We start from the raw sequence: 22,769 nt of genomic DNA, 5'->3' as shown, positions 1-22,769 counted from the left end.
AAATGTGTATCTGTGTGTTCAGGTGTGACAGAGGAGGAGAGGGGGTACCTCAACCCTCCAGCCATGAAACTGGCTCGCAGCCTGTCTGTCCCTGGACCCGAGGAGATCCCTCCGCCTCCCGAAACGTCGCCTCCAGAGCCGCCCTTATCTGCTGGTCCGCATCCTGGGAGAGGGCCAGCCATGCCCCTGCCCCCTGTGTCCCAAACCCACTACCAGCCGGGGCCGGGGCATACCAGCCAAGCGGCCTGGGAGAGAGGCGGTCCAGGTGGGATGAATCAGCAGGGTGTTGTTCCCACCCTACATAGACAATCGGAAGGACAGACGCCTTATGGCAGGGAGCCAGAGGTTTCAAGGAGGGGAGGGGGCAAAATGGGAGGGTTGAGGAGAGGATACAGCAGTGCCGCGCCACCTGCAAGCTCTACAGCCAAATCCCAACCAGCTCCACATCAACCACATGCGGCCACCCGCGAGCGGGCTGGAGGGGCTGGCAAAGGTGCAGGCAAAAGGGGAGGCAGGGGCGGTCTGATTAAGCAGTCGAAGATAGAGGACGGGCTGAGGCAACACCGAGGGAAGGGAGGCGGTGCGAAGGAGAAAAGCTCCATTCCCATCCCCACCATCATTGTCAAGGCCCCCTCCACCAGCAGCAGCGGACGCAGCAGCCAGGGCAGCAGCATGGATGCTGACCCACCGCTTGACACAGAGGACGCCAACTCGCCGCCCGAGACCCACGATGACCCCAACACCAATCCGGCCTCCCCACTGACCTCCACACCACCCCAGCCCCTCACCTCCACACCCATGCCTGCTTCCTCTGTCGCCCCCTCCTTGCCCTCCCAGCAAAATATGGAAAACATGGACTATGCCGGGCAATACCACACAGGGTTTGCGAGTGCCCCGCGCAGAGACAGGGAGCGTCTCCGAGACATGAGGCGAAGGAGTGCCTCTTTCTTCCACTCATCTGAAGAGGACATTCAAGGCGAGGCAGGGGGTGGTGTTGGAGGAGGAGAGGGGGTAGGAGGCATGGGAGGGATAAGGATCCAGCCCCTGCAGGGATCTCAAATGGAGGTGCCCACCCCTCGACTCCGTCCCTCCAAGTCCATCGATGAAGGCATGTTTTCTGGGGACAACTATGTCAACTATACCAGCAGCATGCCCCCAGCCTTTGGCCTGCCTGAGTATTCTTCCCCTGTCCTCGGCCATGACGGCCAGCCCAAGTCAGCTCCCTCTAGCTATGGCTCGGCCACTACCTTCATCCACCCTCTCACTGGGAAGGTTCTGGATCCTTTGTCCCCCCTGGGTCTGGCGCTAGCTGCAAGAGAGAGGGCCCTTAAGGACGACCGCAGGACACGCAGAGAGGACAGGCACTTTGGACGGCAGATGTCCACCGTGGGGACATATCCCACCCCCGTGCAGACCCCTACGCCTTCACTCTTTCCGACCCCAAATCAGTCTGCCTACACCTCCCCTGTCCCCCTTCATCTCACCTCCCCAACCGCAACCACTTCCCCTGCCTCGCTGAGCCGGCCGCAGTCGCCGAGGATTCTACGCTTGGGAGGAGGCGGAACACAGGAGAGAATGGACAGAGAGCGGGAAGGAGGCCCAAGGGAGGGCCTCAGAGTGAGGTTCTCGGAGGACAGGACGAACCAGTACTCGACCCAGTTCTACCCACAGAGCCACAGGGACAGAGACAGAGAGAATGAGGGCTATGAGGCGAGATCTGTCGCTCCACCCATGCAGCCTGCTGCCCCACCACAGCAGCCCACGCCTCGCCGGCCCTCCTTCCTGCAAATGGACATTGCCCCCAACACCAGCTATGTCCCCCAGTACACCGTTCCCACGGCCCCCAGCCAGACACATGACCCTGTGGGAGAGGTTAGAGGAGGAGGAGGAGGGGGGGGGGCCGGGAGGACTGGGACTTATGGTTCTCCCTCCACCAGCCCCCTCGATAGATGTAGACGACGAGTTTGTCTTCGCGGACCCCTTGCCCCCTCCATTGCAGTTCGCCAATGGCGGCAACGAGCGGGTGCAGAAGCACCCGCCACTGCAGCACCCGCCACTGCAGCACCAACACCCACATCACCAGACTGCTACCGCCGCTCCGCCACCGCCACCCCCGCTTCCGTCTCCCAAGGCTCCCCAAGGGGCAACCCAACCTTCGCCCCAGGGTGGCGACTCTGCCACCTCTAGCCTCACCTCTTATGACAGCGAGGTGGCCAACCTCACACAGTCAGCTCTCTCCCCCTCTCTCCCAGATATTCCCCACGCCTCCTCCTCCTCTGCCACCTCCACTTTGCCAGCCTCCTCCCTCCACCGACCCCAGCCCATGTCCCACACCCACTCCTACTACACTGGCCCCCACAACCCCCCTGTGGCCGGCCAAGCACCGACCCCCATGACGCTAGCCCAGGACCGAGGCACAGCCACCCTCACTACCACCATGACCTATGCCACCACCACCATGACAGCCACCGTGGCTGCAACCACGACCACCACCTCTCCTGTGTCCTCCGACTACAGTGTGACCACAGCCGGCCCCAGCAAGGCTGGCAAAATGGCCGCTGAACCCCACCACCCGCACACCGCCATGCTGCCCAAGGCAGGTGACTGGCAAGACACGGTGGTGGATTCGGGAATTGAGGAGCTGGACAGTCACAGCAGCAGTGACCACCACCTGGAAATGCTGGGAGTGAGCGGGCCGAGAGGCGAGAGGGTTGGAGGAGGGGTACCAGAAGAGGAGAAAGTACCAGGCGAGCACCCGGACACTTACGTGACCTACTCAGGCGGGCAAACATTCGAAGTGCACAATGCCAAAGCAGCAAACCCCACGTTTCCAAAGAAGACTCATTACAAGGAAGTGGGAGGGAGGGGCCACCCACATGTGGTGCTACGGCGGCAGAGCAGCACCAACCCGTCTGCCGTGCAAATGCACCGACACAGCATGCCCCTCGAGGATACCAGGAGTGAGGCTGCCATTGCAGAGGAGAGGAAACGCAGGCAGAGCCGATCGAAAATGGATGAGGGCTTTGGCTCTGCCCTGGCCGCCTGCTTAGAAAGACCAATAGAGGCCAGACCGGTGAGCTGGGCAGAAATGGGGGAGCAGGAGCGAGGAGGTGGCAGTGGGGGTGGGATCCAGAGAAGTGGAGGGACGTCTCTGGAAGGACGTAGGGCACACCCGCCTCTTGGTATGAAGGCCAGCATCATCAACGAGCTGAGCTCCAAGTTACAACATATGAGCAACATGAAGAGCATGGACGATGCGAGCCACGTCCATAGGGCACCCGCTATGAACAGGTACTTGGATCTGATCACTCAGCTTTCATGGAGAGAACATATCAACATTTGTGTTTTTTATTTTTGGCTAGGTCCAAAATCACTACCTAATCACTAGTGCACTGTAGTGATTACGCAATTTTGTAGTGGTGTCCGAATGTACAGTGATCATTATTATACCCCATATAGTGGACTCATTTTATCCCACAAAGCATCATGAAAAGTACGGTAGCCTACAGCCGATGGTCATTATCCGCAATATACATACCGTCATGCGTTGCGCTGGAAAAAAAATGCTGATGTTGATCTGGCACGTTTTAATTGTGGGACAGCAATGATGTCATTAACGGCAAGCCATGTAGTGTCTGAAGTGTGTTATTTTTTTGTTTGTTTGTCACGATAGAGTCTCCTACATTGAACTAAGGGATTAGGGAGTACTGAATAAGTGAGTGATTAGTTCAGTTTATATATTTTTTGGGTTTAGTTGCATAAAACGTAGAAACAAATCAGGATGACAAGCAAAGATGCAGTGGCACTGGAGGAATCTGACAATGGAGTAGACATACGTGTCTAATATAGGTTATATGAACAGTAAAATGAGAGGTTAGGGTTATATTAGGTAAATATAGAAAGAAATCTATATCACTTTTAAAAGTTTAAATTTAAAATTGGTTAGCATGAGGACTCATCAGCCTGATCTTTGTCTTCCAGGTATTCAGCGGATTACTCTGAGGCATTTCACAGCCCTCCAACTGGCCGCTCCACCTCGCCCTTACCTACCTCCTCTCCCCAGCATCGTCAGATCCTCACCCCGAACCTGTCTGCCACGCCGTCCATGTCCCCGACCACCCAGGTGCCAATACAGCGCAACTGGACCCGCTCCCCTTCTCCGCAGATGCCTTCCTCGCCGGTCCACCCTCCGCTCTCTCCGACCTACTCCCCGTACCCGACATCGCCCAAGCACCGGGCAAAGTTCAGCCGACAGACATTTGACTTCCAGGGCAATGCCAGTCAGGAGATTAGGTCCAGGGTCTCCCGCCGTCGTGCCCCCAGTCCTCTGATGTACGCCTCTGAACAGCCCAATCCAGCCCCTCCGAGACCATCGTCCCTCCCCATCCTCCCCAGCACCCCCATCTACAACAACCCTTTTGACTTCCCTGCTCCCCTCACCCCTCCCTCTCCAGGCCACGCTCTTGGAGATACCTACAACCCGTCCACCCAGCCTCTGTACTCCCCTTCTGGGGCCCCGGTTCCCAACACCCTCCTGGTCGCCCGTTCTCTCTCCCCTACCCAGTTCCTGTCCGGGGCCTCCTCTCCCATGCACCTACCGCCTAGCCCTTCGTGCCTCAGCTACCCACACTTCGCGCCTCCTCCCGCCGCCAAGCCCTTTGCCGTCAAGCCCCTGCCCTACTGGACCAAGTACGACGTGGCCGATTGGCTGGCTTACCTGAACCTCGGCGAGCACCGGGAGCGTTTCCTGGACAACGAGATTGACGGCTCGCACCTGCCCTCGCTCACCAAGGACGACTTCCTGGACCTGGGGGTGACGCGCGTGGGGCACCGCATGAACATCGAGAGGGCACTGAAGAAACTCACAGACAGGTGAGGCGGGAGGGACGCCCTGACCAGCAGGCAGAGCAACATGCATGGCGTCATCGAGATGGGTCGACCAGGGAGAGCTGGAGTGTGAGGCGGGTGGGGGTGGGGTTGGGGGATAAAAAGGAAGGATGGAGAAGGAAAATCAAAAATCTTTCCTTCCACACAAGTCGCCTGGGTCCATCCCCCTTTCCTTTGTTAGATTCTCATTAGATATGATTTGTTACAGTATTCAGTCTTGCCTCTATTCTTGTCTCTCTCTATCAACTCAGTTCTTTCTAGTCTTTCACCGTACCTCTCTTTTTATCTCTTGTTTTTCTTCATTTATTCATCGGTCACACCATTTAGTGTGCTCCCTTGTCCTTTCTTTTCCTGCCTGTTCTTATTCCTTTATTTGCCCTCCCTCTCTCCCCAGGCGTCTCTTTTCTCCCTTGCATGTCACTCCTCCTCCCCAAGACACAGACTGAGAAAATGAAAGCAGGAGGGTGACTCAAAGCTGAGGGAAAGAGAGAGATGGTACAGACTGACAAAGACGAACAGTAACAGAAGATGGGCAAGAGAAGTGGACACAGTGAGGTTGTGTGGAACTCAGACTCTAGGGAAGCTACATGGGGAAATGGTGTGATCACGCAAACAGCAATTTGCTATGTGTGAAGAGCGGTCGTTTTCTTTGGTCAAGAAAGGAAATTGTCACGTGACGATGATGCTGTACGACTGAAAACAAACTATGTCCACCGATGCAGTTACTTAACAGATATGGATACAATTAACGCAACAGGTGCACACACACACACACACACACACACACACACACACACACACACACACACACACACACACACACACACGCACACATGCACACATGCACACACACAAATACCACAAACACTCATACACACAGATTATATTCTCTCACCATTTGCTGCTTTGTAGCACTTGGAAAAACAGATTTTTATTTGAGTCAAGAGATGGCGAAGCTGCTGAGTGAAGAGTCAACCTCAAGAAATGGTTCTACTGACTGTGGCAAACCCCTGACACAAAGCAAGGGCCGCATTCCAACTTCACTATAGTAGCTTTTAAGCTATTTGAAGTATGGAATGGCTGTGAAGGGGAATTCATTCCTGTTTGACTTGCAGGACACAAGCCAAAGTCAGAATATGGCCCTAAAAACAGTTAAAAGTGATATTTGTAAATCATGACGGATGAAATAGATAACAAGAGTAGTCTTTTTTTACACTGACATTATTTCTTAGCCCTATCTGCCTGAATGATGCCCCAATATGCTTTGTATGTGTGTACTTTTGCGAGCACTGAATATATCCTATGTTTTAAAAGGGATTCACTAAAAGTAGAACCATTTGATTGCTTTTTATTGTTCCAAGTGCTGACTGCAATCATTCATTTAAAATTGGTCAGGGAATTTAAGAATTGTTGTATCCAAGATGTGCATAATGAGGAATATACAGTAGACATACCGCCGCGAAATGACATTACCATAGTTAAATTACATTGAGAAGCAAAGGTGGCTTTGGGGGAGGAGAAGAAGAGTTAACAGGTTTGCATGTTATTTTACACTGCAAATTGACGATTTTCTTAGACAATATCAATGTTTACGAACATAGCACAGGTGGCAGGATGGACACATCCTCATTGAGGCCATAATGTTGACAGCTCTCTCACACACCAATCAAAAAGGGCTTTTTTACTTGCTAGTCTGTCTGCCTGACTTCCTCAGCCTTCAGTCTCTGTGAGCCTGCGTGTCTGGTTGTGTGTCTGTCTGCGTGTCTGGTTGTGTGTCTGTCTGCGTGTCTGTCAGCCTGCCTTGTTATCTACAGTAATACAGTGGTTCTCAAAGTGGGGTCCAGGGACCCTCGATGTTCCTTTAGGGGTTTCTAAATTGACCCTTACAGGTCTGTGACTCTGAAAGTGTACAAATGGAACCAGATGGACCCCTTTATGGGTTCATTTGGTTCCATTTATCAACTGACTCTCAGAGTTATGGGGGTCCTTGAAATTAAAACGTTTGAGAATCACTGGTCTAATACCCCTGTCCCCACACCCAATCCCTCTCTCTGTTGCCTTCTACAAAAACACATTTATAATTGCCAGAGAACACTGTATTTTTCACACCACTTGACAATCCTAAGGTTGCCCTATTCCACACATTAACCCCCTCGAAATCTCTTATCAGAAAGGAAGCCTTTTTCACAGTGGCATACTTCTAGTACATAGAGTTAAACACAAATAATCTGGCTTTGTTTGTTTTTTACATGCCAGTTAGCCGTTCCCTTCAGTGAATTCAACTGTAAAGGTGAAAATACGTCAGTTATAGGTCTACATGTAATAATGATGATGACACAAAAAAAAACATAGTATAATTTAACAACAGTTAACAGTGTTGATTACTAAGTACGTAAACATTTTTAAGAATCTCTGTCTTCCAAATAGTGTGGACAAATTATTTGAAGCTATTTGTTATTTTATTTATTTATTGTCTTTTTGTTTTTGTTTCAGCTTTGGTTTTACCTGTAGAATGCTTTCTATACTGCTCGCCGTGTTATGACATGCCCCCAACCCCACCCTCATGAAACTGACACATTTTATGCATATTCTCCGTGAGTACACAGTTTATGAGTGTCCTCATTCTCATGCTGAGATGCCTCAATGCTACTTGTGTGACGGATGCTACTCAGTGACAGTGTGCAAATGGGAAAGTGGCCAGCGTGGTAGTGTAGAAAGCATTACATTCTATGATTTAACAAAGAGTATTTTAGGACTAGCGAAAAACATAAAGTATGACTATATACAGTAATGAGCGTAAGTATGCAGAGATAAGAGGTATATATGAAATTTTGTTTTAAATGAAATAAAGTATATATATACTGATTTAAAAAAATAATATGATAGAGCTATAACTAAGGTGTTGAAATAAATGCTGAATAAACTCATGGTCTCGCCTCCATTCTTACCTGCCATACCACCCAAGGCCTGAGCAGCAGCTGTGGATAGGTTCCAGTGATCCTCTTTTCTGTCCACCAGGCCCCAGGTGAACAGGTTTGCAGGGCTCGGGAGGACGTCATACACTGGCTGGTACAAGAAGTTGAAATGGTGTGGCCCCCCCTCCTTCCTGAGTTGTGCCTAGGTGATCTTTTGTCCGGCTGTGTGCTCCCACTTGGTCCAAGCCCCCTGGCTGCACATGCCCACCATTCTGTTGATGCAAGGTTCCTCCACCTCTGCACGCACCTCCTTCCGGGATAAGGTTTCACCTCGATCTCCTTTCCTCTGGCTTTACTGTAGCCAGGTTTACATGCATTCAGCATTTCTAGTAGTCAGGTCTAGGAGTTATTTGCATTAGGTATGTCATCAAAATCTGCAGTTTTTCCAGGTTTCAGCTTTCTCATTGCAGTTTCAAAAGGCTCGGTGAGAGGCATGGCTGGTTGTGGTTGATCTGACACCACTGTTTGGGCGGTGTTCTCCTGTGGGTCGTCTGCAGATTTGGCTATGACCATTGGCCACATGCTGTGATGCAAAGTTTACTGTTACTGTTGTGGTTATGGGTGGTATGGTTTGGTTTTAACCGAGATGGCGAAATGTGGTCTTTGCCTTCCTGCTGTTGTTTGTCGTGTCATCTCCTTCCAGACTTTCCTTCCAGTCTCTCCAAGTTCCATGGTAGTAGAAGAAAGGGTCATTATTGTAGCTCTCAGCAGGATGCTGGATGTTTCTGATAGCCCAGGGATCTATTCTGTTTGGCTTCATCTTGGTATGTGGACCTTTTCACCAAGTATGTGAAATTAGGATGTGGTCGCATGCTGGAAATGTGTGTTCGATCTCCTGTTGGAATCCTATCCAATCCACTTTATTTATTAAGCACATTTTACAACGCAAGGTTACCAAAATCATAAAAAGCTAAATACACTACATAAGCTAAGACACAGAAAACAACAGCAAAAACACACTGTAAGATAAGAAACAAAAATAAACGACAACAAAATGAGACATCATAGAATACAAGACACAGCAGACAGTGAAACGAAGCAAAGACCACAGAACTCTCAAATGGGATCAAAAGCCAAGGTATAAAAGTGGGACTTAAAGGGATAGTTCACCCCCAAAATAGCTTTTTTTCTATCGATTAGTCCATGGAGACTTGAATTAATGGATTTTTTTTTTGTCGCATTCCTAAGCCAATAATTTGATGACCGGCAGTGGTTCCGGTAGGAGACACAAAGAGTCTCCTTTGTGTCTCCTACCGGAACCGCTGCCTACCGGTCCGCTGGTCATCAGATTATTGGCTTAGAAATGCGACAAAAACCAAAATATCCATGAATTCAAGTCTCAATGTGGTGGCTAATAGATAGAAAAAAAGTAATCTTTTGGGGGAACTATCCCTTTATGGCTAGATTTAAAGGTCTCGATGGTGGAATGACAACCAAACAACCAGCTTTCCGTAGGTTGAACCTTCTGCGGAATGGGACGGTGGGTTGTTGCTTGGAGCGTGGCTCTGGCAATTGGTCAGTGGTGGGTGTGGAGGACAGGGTCCAGGACTTCCTTCACAGTTGTGGATGATATTTCGCTGCTCACACAAGCAATGTTTGGGTTACATCCTCATTTCCATTTGGCGCTGTGGAAAGATTTGGCTGCAATTTACAATTTAGTTTGGCATAGTTTTAGTTTGGGGTAGTTTGGTAGCATTGTGCATTGCAGTCAGGTGTTTGGACCAGAGCCAGGTATCGACTTCATCTCCATCTCAGTTGTTGCTCTCAAAGCCCCAAGATCATCTTCTTCTTATCGTGTCCAAGATGTGCCCCAAGATGTGCTGTGGGCACTGAAGTTGAATGCTGAAGTGGAATTTCCTCTTGCATCTCTCTGGTAGTTCTCTGTGCGGGAATGGGCTTGGGGGTGGCTTGTACACTGATGTGACAGAGACATTTAGGAGGGCAGCCATGATGGTTTACATGTGCCCTTCAGTAGTATGGGGGGGGGGGGATTTCTTCAATTTTGAGGTTTGGTCTGCTGAAAACAGCTGATGCGTGTCTGTGTTGGATCTCTGCAACTTCATTACAGGGATATTGTACAGGGCCGATGTGGGTTTCCTGTATGCAGAGTATGTCAAATCCTTTGGCCATCGTTTCCAATATGTGTGCCTTGCATCTGGAGAATCCTTTGATGTTGATTGAGAGTGCGGGCCCAGAGAGGGGCAGGTATTTGTGTGACGCTATTGTGATCTGGAAGGCATCATCAGTATATTGGATAGGTATGTATACAGACATCGGCCTACTGGCCATATCAAATTGTATAACTCTTGATTATATCTTATTCAGCCAGAGTTTCCCAAGCTGCACCAGGGAGGTCCTGTACTGTATCTGCAGCCCATGGAGTCGCATAATTAGATGTTCATGTTCAGGATTACACTCATCTAGGCTAAATGTGTGTATGTGTGGGGAGGGGTGCTCTGTGATCACTGGGACAGTGGACAGGACACATCCATTGAAAGCGTACAGTTATTTTATTAACATGCCGTACCGCTCGGAAAGATGCCCGTAGGGTGTGACAAAGACAGGAAAAAAGTTTCCCTGGACTGGGGCTGGTTTCCACCGTCTGCATGTGGAACTGTTTGGCATATATCCAAAAGAGAGGAGGCCTAGGCCAGAGAGAGTCGATACTATAATGGCTCATAGACTTTGACACAGGCACATTTCTAGGCCCCACCGGAGAATGCCCGCTCACAAAGGAGTACAGGGCCATGTGAGCGTTGGTTCATGGGACCCCCCTCTCTCACACACACACACACTCACTCGCTAATGAGCTCACATGATTGTGTGGCACACTGACACAGTACTGTGACTAACAGATTGTCGAAATGAATTTCGCATTCTCTCCCCGGGCTTGCCTAACGCGTTGGCACTACCGTTCATTAGCACCATATTGAGATGGAGGGAGGGACTGGACGGAGAGAGGAGGGGAATTCTTCCAGCTGTTTTTGTGCTACACAGTGGAGAGAGGGGGGTAAGGGCAGAGGGGGATAGTCCAATAGGGGCAACACAAACTTAACAACACTCAGGACAGGAAGGGAGCCAGTCAAGTCCACTACAGGAAAAGAAAGAAGGGATGGTGAGACAGTAAGAGAGAAAAGCAGAAGCAATCATCCGTGGAATGAGTGTTAGGATAGAACACCACAGATGACAGGGGAGGAGAGCAAGAAAGGTATGGTGCTTCTTGTTTTGTTCATTTCTCTACCCTCGGCCAGTTGACAAGTGTTGCAATTACCTTTGTTTAACTTTCCTGCTTGCATCGCCTTGGTGACTGTGACTCACACTCACCCTGAGATCAACAATAACTATCTCTGTGTATGTGTGTGTGTGTAACTTTAAGTGTCAGGAGGGAATTGGGTCAGTGAGTGAGGAAAGAGTAGCATGAGTTACATAGGAGGAGAGGCACACACTCAGAGAGAGAGAGAGAGAGAGAGAGAGAGAGAGAGAGAGAGAGAGAGAAATGGAGTGAAATCCTCAGCAGTCCTAACAAGTGGTCACTTGGGTAATCACTGGTGATTCAGAGAAAACTGTAAGTGCGGGTTTGTCCCGGGCATGGCTTCTGTTTGGTGTTTACAAGAACACAAGAATTATTTCTCATCAAAGTCCTAGGGGCAGTTTGATTGCATCTTGAATTACAGCACGGCAAAACGCTGGGGTCTGGCTGTTTAGTCACGCATTACTAGGCAAAGGGTAGACAAATCAGTTGGTGCTCACAATCTACTCTTTTGTGCTCTGCATGATCCGACGGTATAAAACGGTGTGTGTGTGTGTGTGTGTGTGTGTGTGTGTGTGTGTGTGTGTGTGTGTGTGTGTGTGTGTGTGTGTGTGTGTGTGTGTGTGTGTGTGTGTGTGTGTGTGTGTGTGTGTGTGTGTGTGTGTGTGCGCGTGTGTGTGCGCGTGCGTGCGTGCGACCACACTGTGTGTGTGTGTGTGTGCGAGCATGGGGGGTCATCTGTTAAGGATCATGACAATAGGGTGACCTGATGGAATTGGTCAATACTTCAACATGACAATATTTCTAAACACCAGCAGTATTTAATAAACATCGCACAGACACAGAGAGGAGGAGAGAGAGAGAGAGAGAGAGAGAGAGAGAGAGAGAGAGAGAGAGAGAGAGAGAGAGAGAGAGAGAGAGAGAGAGAGAGAGAGAGAGAGAGAAGAGTGAAGATAAACATGCAGTTCCTTTTTAAGAGGAGCCTGACTCTGCCTGGTAGTCAGAGTCTTGTGATGAGGTGTGGTTAGTCCCTCTCATGCAGCTCAGACAGGCAATGTGTGCAGCTGACTACGCAGACAGAAATAAGTCTGGATGTTAGTCAATGTTTATGCATGTCTCTCTCTCACAGTGTCTCCAGTACTTCTACAACACATTGGCCTTAGTCTTCACACAGTGTGCACACTGTCTGTCTGAGTTTATTCCCTTTTTAAGTTTATTCCCTTTAAAATTCTGGACCCAACCTTGTATGCCACAACAAAAATCTCCTCCCTGGTAGACTTGTTGTTCTTGATCTCCCACACCATAATGGCAGGTGGGGTGAGAGTGTCAGACAGTTGAGGCTAATAGGCCTGGCATTAGAGCTAAAGGAAAGATGACCTTTCCTAGCTGTTTATTTTGGGACGGCTACGGAGAGGAATGCCGGAGCGGCTGTTCTATTCCGGCTGTCAGATTCCTGCCCCATGAATTCCACCTCACCACTGGGAATGTCAGTCCCCTTATTCACGTATGCGCGGGGCTTGGGTGTATGAAAGCAACGGTTACAGTATAAATAACAGCTCATCAGAGTCTTCCAGGTTGCCATGGTACTGCGCTCAACAAGCCGTGCTGCTAGGATTCAGAAGCCAATTACTTGATATGATATGAGACACTACTACGCAGCGCAGAGGAGATGGTTCTGTTTATAATGCAGTCAGCTCACTATATCTGGACATTACACAGGCAGACTGTGGTAACATATTGCCATTGCGCAGCCACTTGCAAGCACACTGTTCCCAAAAGCATTTTTTGTTTTTAATTTCATGCTTGTCAATAAAGTGTTTCTCTCATTCTGTTATGGTTATCAACTGTCCGACAATGGGAAGATGTTTATCTTAAAACCACTCAAGGAATTATCTGATGAAACAGCAATGACTTCCACTCCCTCTCTACTCCAGACAATTCCCCTATAATGGCGGCTCTCCCAAAAGATCCTCCTGAGGATGCCAAGAAGCAGAGCTTCTGGATGGTGAGGAGGATATTTTTAATGATACATTTGAGAAAGCAGCCACATTAGAAATTGTCAAAATGTCCAGCAGCAGCAGAAAGTGTACTGTATGTGTGTTTGTGCATCAGTGGTATGTATCTTTGTATGCATCTTTCTATGGTTATTTATCAATCAATCAATCAATCAATCAATTTGTCTGTCTGTCTGTCTGTCTGTCTGTCTGTCTGTCTGTCTGTCTGTCTGTCTGTCTGTCTGTCTGTCTGTCTGTCTGTCTGTCTGTCTGTCTGTCTGTCTGTCTCTCTACGTATCTACCTAATACCCACCCCAATTTACCACTCTCTTTATGTTCCCTCGTCTACCCAGCCAGGTAATTATGATCGAACGGTGCACCGTACAAACCAATCCTACCAGGCCTGCAATGACATCATGGCCTGCTTCCTGGAGAGGGCCAAAGTAGAAAAACAGTATGCTCAGCAACTCAGCCAGTGGAGTAGCAAATGGAAGGCCATAGTGGATTCTCGTAAGTATTACAACAACAATGGCGGCCTGCAGAGAGCCACAAAACGATCTGCATTTATGCTCAGACATATTGTAGTCTGAAGTGCTTAAAGCCCCATTGTGTGATATGCCGCCTCTGTGGATAAGAAGTGGGAATTATGCCATTGTTTTAGCTCTCCTCCTCCCCTTCTCACTCGTCCAAGAGACTACGACAGCCAAAGTGAGACACACATGGGGCCCTATTTTCACGGTGCCTTACCCATTATCCCTAAACGTCTTTGCCATTTTTTTATATTTTTAAAAACATTTTCAAATAGTTCAACTAGTAGATCTACATCGACATGTTGTGAGCTTGTAGAGTGGCTATTTGAACTATTTGAAAATGTTTTTAAAAATAGTAAAAAAAAATGTGCCCTTAGGATAATACACCATATTAGGAAGCATGTGTATGGGAGCGGGTGAGCAGTGAGGGAGGTGTCGAGGTGTCTCAACAGACCTGGGAGCAGTTTGTGGAGGAGAGCCTGAAGTATTAGTAACGCCGGATTTTTTCTAAATATGCTTTAGAAAGGAGGGGAGAGAGGGCCGTGCCCGGACAATGCATTGCCCCACATAATCCTTCTCCCTCCTCTGCCCTCAGTTTCCTGTCTCTCCACTGTCCTATCTAAATAAAGCAACAGCATATACAGCTGGTGTTTGCACGTACCGCATCGGCTGGCATCGCTATGTCTCAGTGAAACCTTTATGCACCATGTGTTCAGGCCTTAGTGGGCTATAAAAAAATTACGTTGGCCGTTTAACCCATTCAATCCGGGAACGCGTCTTTGTCATTTTAGATTTCTTTGGCTATTCAAAAATAGCAGATATACAAGCTCATAGCGCAGCACTCTGTGCCACGCTACGAGCTTGTATATCAGATTTTCTTTTTGCCAAAGTATAACATAATGGTTATAGCTAAAAATCTAAAATGACACAGTACATGTGTTCCCGGATTGAATGGGTTAATAACTTGGGTCTCGAGTGTGTGCCCCTTCATGGCCAACGATCGATTTTCGCCAGCCAACCAGCCAACCCCCACCCCAACCCCAAAGGCGTCTCCATCAGTGGTTATTGTAGAATAGAGCAGAACGATGAACACCAAATAGCTCCCATTAACTCATTAAGACCGATTCCACAAATGCCTTCTAAATCAGTAGTTCTCAAACGTTTTCGTGCCATGGACCACCAATAGGATGTATTTGGCCGCGGACCCTCATCTGAAAATGTTATGTGCCAGGGACCCCCAGAAGAGAAGATTTGTGTTAAAAAAATAAATCAACATTTTTCAAAAATGATCAAAAATAGCAGACGTACAAGCTCGCAGTGCGGCACAAAGTGACGCGCTGTGAGCTTGTATATCTGCTATTCTTGAGAACCACTGTTCTAAATCCTAAGAGTTTTCTGAAAAACATATGTTGCTATATATATAGCTTAAATCTAAAATGACACAGACACTTACCCGGTTTTAATGAGCTAAGAGGATTTTATTTCATCAAATATTTTATTAATGTTTAAAGCAGCTAGCGCTGCCCCAGACTTCAGAAGTCTGAGGAAGAGCTTGCACGTTATTGCACTAAATAAAATCCTCTCTATTCTACAAGGTATTTCTTGGATCCAGCCACTTTATTGGACATTGAGATGTGCATATCTTTTTGATCTTTTTCCTATATACTAACCATTCCCAAAGGAAAAAAATATACAAAGGGGCGGACCACCCACTGTAAAAAGAAAAAAAAAGAACAATGTACATGGATCCCACGTTATACCGTGTATAGTAGGTCTGTTTGATCATGTGAAATCACTAATGCTCCATTCCCACCAAATGGACGCATCTGCCCTTGTTTGAACATTTCCAGTGGGCAGATGGAGATAATTATTTCCTCATTGGTTCCATGATCGTGACTCACCCTTTTGCTCTCTCTCAGACCTCTCCTTTTTTATCCCCCCTCCCCAGGACCACTGTACGGCTCTCTCATGAGGGCGTGGCAGAGTTTCTTCTCTTCCACGGAGCGTCTGTCCCTCCTCCATTCTTCCATCTCCCAGTCCCTGGTTTCAGAGGACGGGGACAGGATGAAGACCTGGCAGAAGGAGACCTTCCCAAAGAAAATGTTCTGCGGGTTCAAGGAAAGCCATGACAGCAACACAGGCTTCTCACGTGCTCAGAAGCCCTGGTCCAAAAAGTTGAAAAAGGTCTAAACTCATTACATCCTCATTTTCAAACAGAGAAAACCATACACTGTGAAATCCTGAGTGTTAATGTAACTCTGAGAGTGTGCAAATGGAACCTTACAGGTCCATTTGGTTACATTTGCACACTCTGACTTACAAATGGATACACACACATGGATGTGTGTGTGTGTGTGTGTGTGTGTGTGTGTGTGTGTGTGTGTGTGTGTGTGTGTGTGTGTGTGTGTGTGTGTGTGTGTGTGTGTGTGTGTGTGTGTGTGTGTGTGTGTGTGTGTGTGTGTGTGAGAGAGAGAGAGAGAGAGAACATGCATTTTAATGCCAATAACATTATTTTGGCATTGTCTATTCCATTTAGCCTACACTCTTCCATAACTAGTCTGTTTGTGCTTCATTTGATGTTGTTTAGTTAAAATGATGACAAAAGTGATGTAACGGTGATGTAACGCATTTCTTGGCATAGAAAGTAATGTTGCAATCCATCTCATCACTTTTAATTGAAAGTAATTATGTAATATGGGCACGCATGTGCACTGTAATCACACATACAGTATGTATCTATGTATGTATATATATGTATGTGGGGTATATATTTGCACATACATTACAGTATGTGCAACAATGTATGGACCTGTATGCGTCTTTTGGTTTTCATATTGAGTGTTCCACACTGGTGGGAAACTGAAGAAGAATTTTGGTGAGAGATTCCAGGGGCCTCAATATATCTTTTATGTGCATGTCACACCCTGGATGATTAGATTACTGCACAGGGAGGTTCTGCATTTACTTTTAGCCAAGGGAGGTCGATGTTAATGAAAACAGGCCTCTATGTATGTGTGTGTGTGTGTGTGTGTGTGTGAGAGAGTGTGTGTAACACATTAAAGCATAAAAAGCACAATTCTTATTTAAAAAATGTGAGGTTAGGAAACAGGATAAATACATGTGTCTGTTTATAATATAGTGTGTGTCATGTATTAAGTAGCGTATTGTTCTGTTCTAGCTGGACGATGTGCGAGGAGCCTACCACAAGGTCTGCCAGAAGGAGAAGACGGCCATAGACAAAGAGACACAGGCCAAGGAGAACACGGAGATGAGTCCGGAGAAACTACAGAAGATAACGTTGGCCAGAGAGAAAGCCACAGAGGAGAAGGAAAAAGTGAGGAGAGATGTTGACACACAACACCACATGACTGCTGCTGAGCAGGGGTCACCACATCCATCAAAAGAAAAAGGGGATTAGAGGGGGTCACTTTATCCCCTACGAAACAATGGAAGTTCACCGTTCACTCGCTCACTCCGCTCACATTTTGCACACGGCCCCAAATTTCCCTGTTCTGTCTGATGAAATCTCACTCAGCGAGACACATCGCATTAGTAGAGAGTATCAAAGTGATTCACGGGGATGATGTTTATTCAGCTGACATGCAGTGTGACTCTATTATGAGGAAGCCTCCGAGGGAACTGATCTCTCCAAACACAACTCCTCCAGCCTTGAAAGTAATTGTTTTATTCTCTCAAGCCGAGGCTCCTTTTATGGCATGTTGTTATTGTTACCATGCCCGATGTTTAAGCCGACGTAGATCATAGGTCGACAAAACATGGGGACGGCGAGGAGCGCCAGAAATGATTTACACATCTCAGAACCAGCATAAAAGAGCCATATTGGAAAGAAATTGGGCCTGTTCCTCACTTCCTTCACAGGCCTGACCAATTATGCTAATTAAGGCTCTGTTCCATTTAGTTCCAGTGGTTCTCAAACGTTTTAATTTCAAGGCCCCCAATCCCCATAACTCTGAGAGTTACACATCCGTAAGGGGCCATTTGGAACCCCCTCAAGGAACCATGACTGGGTACCTGGACCACACTTTGAGACCCACTGGTGTTGCAGAGCGTTTAACTTTCCAGTGAGCCAACATGCACAATATCAGCACACTGACTCTGTTTGACCTGAATAGAACAGAGCCTTAATCAGTATCATTGGTAACACCTGCGAAGGCAGTAAGGAAGAGGCCAAATTTCTTTCCAATGTGGCAAATGTGCACAGAGCCTATTGGTGCTGTCCCGAGAGGAGGAGGAGGGCACGGTTAAAGGAGAATACCGGACAAATTAAGTGTTGCCTTTGATGTCTCGTTACTCACCGACCGACGTGAAAAGTGGCGTACTTTTTTTCCATAGATTCCCGTGTCGTCATTTTTTAAACCCCCTCCGTTGTCAGAATGGGAGCGCGTGGGTCAGGGAGATTCGTCTATTATAACCGAGGCAAAGTTGTTTTTCTCTCTACTCCTAGTCATTGTGGAGTCTCATGATAGTCAAACGTGCGTTGAAATTTCCTGCGAGGCCACCGTCAATGGCGAACGAGTTAACACTGGATGCTTGTTTCTTTCCAGAACCTGGCAACTCGTGTTGCCAGATTCTGGAAACAAGCAACCAGTGTTAACTCGTTCGCCATTGACGGTGGCCTCGCAGGAAATTTCAACGCACGTTTGACTATCATGAGACTCCACAATGACTAGGAGTAGAGAGAAAAACAACTTTGCCTCGGTTAAAATAGACGAATCTCACTGACCCACGCGCTCCCATTCTGACAACGGAGGGGGTTTAAAAAATGACGACACGGGAATCTATGGAAAAAAAGTACGCCACTTTTCACGTCGGTCGGTGAGTAACGAGACATCAAAGGCAACACTTCATTTGTCCGGTATTCTCCTTTAAGACTTTGGGATGGTAAAACTGACCTCTTCATGGGTTCCTTGCAGGTCCGTGAGCGCTACGAGAAAGGGCTGGAGGACGTGACGTCCTACACGCCTCGCTACATGGAGGAGATGGAGGCTATTTTTGACCAATCACAAGAGGAGGAGAGGAAGAGGGTCAGCTTCATCAAGCAGGCCTTCCTTTCCATCCACCGACATCTTGACATCACCAACAATGAGAGGTAAGGGGTCACATGCTTCTTTCTTTCTTTCTTTCTTTCTTTCTCATCCTATTCCAACAAAAGTATTCAAGTGCCAAATAAATGAGATATTAACCCTGCCGTCACAATTTTGACCATGTCATAGATGAAAATAAAATAAATGAATACAACGTCTGAAAATATCAGATCTACAAGCTCACAATGTGTCACTAGACTGGGTCTAGCACAGGATGATCATGATTAATAGCTAAACCAATTAACCTGTTAAAAAGCCTATCAATGGAACCTACTGTAACAAGTTCACACTTTTGGGCCTGGTGTGCATGTGTTAGACGTGCCAGCCATGTTCTAAAACCAGACTTCACACCTGCATATCTCTGAAATGCTGAGGAAGGCTTGATAGGGCTGTTTCTTTCTGCTGCTGTGCATTGCGTTATTAAAAGGGTTACATATTTATTTGCCCTTTTTGTGCCTTTTGGATCGGCACATATTCTGAAGACTTTGAGTTGAGCGTGCCAGTTTCTTGTTCAAATCACACTTTATAACAGGAGGGGAAAACAAAAAAACTAGCCTAGTCTTTCTATCCTTAGGGCGTAGAGCAACTGTGGTTGAGGCAAGGTATAAATGAGAGAAATTATGTAGTCATAGAAAAGGGCCTTTTCGTCAAGTGATTGGGCATTGTTTGGCTATTGTATGTGTGCGTGTGCATGTGCCTGCTCAGTCCTGGCTGTAAATGAGCTTATTAACTGCATTGATGACATCAACCACTAGATGTCCATGTCCCTAACCTTTGTACAGCAGCTGAACAAAAGACAAGTCTGAGATCCTAGCAGTATATGCTGAAGGTCAGAGGCAGGAGTTTGATTCATTCCTATTTGATTTGATCTCTCGAACACAGTGAGCAAATCAGTCACCTATAACACTCAGGATTTTGTAGTGTGGTGTTATTGATGAGGATTACATTTTTCTAAATCATGTCACTGCTTTTTATAATTTAAAGAACAGCTCCAAAGCTCAGTCTTATTTTGAAAACTGGTGCATTCATCTCCAACAGGTTAGATTACTGTAATGCCACCAACGTTCAACAAACATTCAGTGTTCAAAAGTTCTACTTTATAGTCACATCAGAGGTTTATACCAAGTATATACAGTAGGAGAGGGTGACTTTATTTTGTACAAGCTTCCTTTGACCACAATGACATTGTTAAAAGTAGGGTAAGTGATTTGCAATTATTCAAATAATTGCAAAATGGGTCTATGTTCTGATAGTGCTCGTTACTATAGTGTCCTGTCCATATGAGGAGTCTCCAATATCTCTCCAGCTCTTTATTAAACAGAAAATGCATTTTCAGTACTCTCTCCTGTTTGGCTTAAAATGTGTCACCTACCTGAAAATGTACTATATTCTGTTTACTAAAGAGCTGGAGAGACCCCTGTGACCGAACAAACGCTCTGTAGAAACGATTACTATCAGAATATAGTACTTGAACCTTTTTAACAAAAAAAAAATCACTTACCCTACCTTTAATTAATTAATTAATTAATAAAAGGGTTCAGAAAATGTGGTACTGATATATTTACATAATCAAATATTCAATAAACATTGCATGTTCTTCAGTTTACTATTTGTGAGAATGTGGTGTCAGTCTATTGTGCAATCCTTGCTTGCTGAAAAGACTGAAGTCTCTATTTCAAGAGAAGCTGAACACATGACTCCTAGATCACTTCATTCACGTGTCTCTCTCTCTCTCTCTCTCTCTCTCTCTCTCTCTCTCTCAGTGTAAAGACGGTCTACAGTGAGCTCCACCACACCCTCATGTCTATCAGTGACCAGGATGACCTGAGATGGTGGAAGAACAATCATGGGCCAGGCATGCCCACTGACTGGCCAAGGATTCAGGTGCATTTGAAAATGATCATTACTGTAGGAACAGCCCTGTATACCTTGTTCTTCCCTTAAAACACTGTAATACACTAGGTTGAAATAATATAGAGAAAGTACAAAATGTTCATAATCAGTTCCTAAGTAATCTTTAACCCGAGTTTGAGTGTATCGCTAACATTCATCTCTGAAGATTCACCAGGGATCCACACAGCATCTGTTTCTAACATTTTGTTTGATGGAGGGCTCATTAAACTCAGGTCTATATGTGTCTTACATCAGGAATGGGTCCCACCGGTTAAAAAACTGAAGAGAAGGAAGCGTGACCAGAAACTGAATGTCAACCGGCCGTACGTTAACCATGTGCAGTTTGTGACAAACAGCTCTGAAATTGAACTGTTCATCACAGTGTATATACAATGTTCTATTTCTTTCGACCCTCACTGTTCTGCCCTCTCTCCTCCTAAAGGGTGATGATTGGGGGCGTGAAGGTGCGTGCTTTGTACGACTACGTGGGAGAAGAGGGAGATGAGCTATCCTTTAGAGCAGGTGACAGGTTTACACCAGTGATTCTCATCATTTTTATCCCATTCAATGCGGGAACGCATAGGCTACTATGATTTTTTAGCTATAACCATTATTTTATACTTTGGGCTATTGAAAAATTACAGATATACAAGCTCATGGCACGGCACCGAGTGCAGCGCTATGAGCTTGTAGATCTGCAATTTCTTTGGGAAAAAATTGTGAAACGTGTTTTGTTTGTTTTGTTATATGTCTTAAATTCGTTAAAGCAGCAGTTCCCAATCTTTTCTGGATCAGGGCCCACTTTAAAAGGCCACGTGCATTTTCAGAGCGTGTTTATTTTAATAATCGATCGATCGATTGTGATACGTGAATTGTTTTATATTAAATAACCCATTAAGACCAGGAAAGAATCTGTATCATTTTAGATTTTAGCGTTGGCTATTACAAAATAGCAGATATACAACCTCACAGCGCGTCACTTTGTGCCGCGCTGCGAGCTTGTACATCTGTTATTTTTTAACATTTTTGATAAATCTTGAAAGTGTTTGATTTTTTTTCAATAATTTTGAATTACAAAAACGTTTGAGAACTACTGATTTAGAAGGCATTTGTAGAATCGGGCCCACAGGTTGGGAATTGCTGCATTAAAGGTATTGCTTGCCATGCATGATAGTCTTTTTTTGATTCCCAAAAATGTGATCCCAGGCGAGGTGTTCCTGAAGGTTGAGGAAGAGGATGACCAGGGCTGGTGTCGGGGGGTGCTCAGCGGAGGCAAGGAGGGCTTCTATCCAGCCAACTATGTGGAAGTCGCGGAGTGACGTCCTATCATCAGTCACATGTCATGAACACAGTTTTCACCAAGTGCATGCCATGGGGGTTACTTTGTTGTTTATACAAGTTCATGTGAATTTATTTTTATGGTTTGCAAATCTCTCTAAATTTATCTTGATTAACATAATGATGTCAAAAATGCTGTTACAATGATTCTGATGAAATGAGTGCCGTTAATGTTCCCAGACTGTATTACATCAGATTTCGTTATTTACTTTAAAAGTCTAAAACTCTTTTGGTTCCAGTACTTGTGCAATATGAATTAATTTATCACTGATTTCAGTGCACTGGGTGCTTTCTGTGTGTGTGTGTGTGTGTGTGTGTGTGTGTGTGTGTGTGTGTGTGTGTGTGTGTGTGTGTGTGTGTGTGTGTGTGTGTGTGTGTGTGTGTGTGTGTGTGTGTGTGTGTGTGTGTGTGTGTGTGTGTGTGTGTGCGCGCGCGCGTGTGTGTATGTGTGTGCGCGAGTGTGATTATGAGTGAGAGAGTTGGAGTGTGTATGTGCACACATGCGTCAACAATTTGTGTACGAGTCTATATGCTTGTTGGTTGATGAGCAAAATAAAAGTATTATTTGATATTTATCCTGTCACATAGTCCAATATTATTTATTCATTAGGTCATAGAAATAAATTATCCTCTGCTCATGATGCACAAGACTTACCCAGGTTTACAAAGACGTGCATATAAGTCCAGCTGATGTTAGTTGATAAATTAATGTTTACATGATAATTATTATACAGAAGGACAGAATTCCTTTTGACATTAGGATTGGATTTTCAAAATAAAAAGTCTAACTCAACCTT

The 22,769-nt window shown here is 46.4% G+C and overlaps 2 protein-coding genes across 4 annotated transcripts in view; both read left to right on the top strand.

Moving 5' to 3' along the window:
* LOC308104883 (SH3 and multiple ankyrin repeat domains protein 1-like) overlaps nucleotides 1-5,333 on the top strand; it is a gene marked incomplete at both ends in the record, with an annotated part of 34,057 nt that extends 28,724 nt beyond the window's left edge. Inside the window, 4 exon segments of the mRNA XM_080455480.1 lie at nucleotides 23-1,878; nucleotides 1,880-3,291; nucleotides 3,982-4,872; nucleotides 5,282-5,333. Coding sequence (XP_080311606.1) covers nucleotides 23-1,878; nucleotides 1,880-3,291; nucleotides 3,982-4,872; nucleotides 5,282-5,333 — 4,211 coding nt within the window.
* A 5,577-nt stretch (nucleotides 5,334-10,910) lies between these two features.
* LOC308104887 (protein kinase C and casein kinase substrate in neurons protein 3-like) lies at nucleotides 10,911-22,759 on the top strand. 3 transcript variants are annotated; one of them, XR_013934871.1, is made up of 11 exons: nucleotides 10,911-11,070; nucleotides 13,047-13,117; nucleotides 13,460-13,616; nucleotides 15,585-15,820; nucleotides 16,815-16,970; nucleotides 18,571-18,746; nucleotides 20,505-20,625; nucleotides 20,890-20,957; nucleotides 21,077-21,156; nucleotides 21,841-22,342; nucleotides 22,432-22,447. XR_013934871.1 is itself a non-coding variant. In XM_080455487.1 (10 exons), exons 1-10 carry the CDS (start codon nucleotides 11,046-11,048, stop codon nucleotides 21,951-21,953), a joined length of 1,203 nt encoding a protein of 400 aa, XP_080311613.1. In that variant the 5' UTR covers nucleotides 10,911-11,045; the 3' UTR covers nucleotides 21,954-22,759. The 3 variants fall into 3 exon arrangements, 2 of the variants coding, with proteins under 2 accessions (XP_080311613.1, XP_080311614.1); XM_080455487.1 differs by having other exon boundaries at nucleotides 21,841-22,759; XM_080455488.1 differs by lacking the exon at nucleotides 10,911-11,070 and adding an exon at nucleotides 11,311-11,427 and having other exon boundaries at nucleotides 21,841-22,759.
* Nucleotides 22,760-22,769: the final 10 nt, after the last annotated feature.

The sequence above is a fragment of the Gymnoscopelus braueri genome (genome assembly GCF_963280865.1).
Source record: "Gymnoscopelus braueri genome assembly, chromosome: 17".
In the NCBI taxonomy this organism is placed as follows: domain Eukaryota; kingdom Metazoa; phylum Chordata; class Actinopteri; order Myctophiformes; family Myctophidae; genus Gymnoscopelus; species Gymnoscopelus braueri.
The sequence above is the reverse complement of the archived record's forward strand: the minus strand, read 5'-3'. Positions and strand labels throughout refer to the sequence as shown.

What these genes read in the sequence shown, in the direction of transcription:
- LOC308104887 (XM_080455487.1), top strand. Translation starts at nt 11,046, where the DNA reads ATGACAGGGGAGGAGAGCAAGAAAG. An exon ending in GACATCACCAACAATGAGAG is followed by an intron (nt 18,747 to 20,504) that starts GTAAGGGGTCAC and finishes TCTCTCTCTCAG; the next exon opens with TGTAAAGACGGTCTACAGTG. An exon ending in AAACTGAATGTCAACCGGCC is followed by an intron (nt 20,958 to 21,076) that starts GTACGTTAACCA and finishes CTCCTCCTAAAG; the next exon opens with GGTGATGATTGGGGGCGTGA.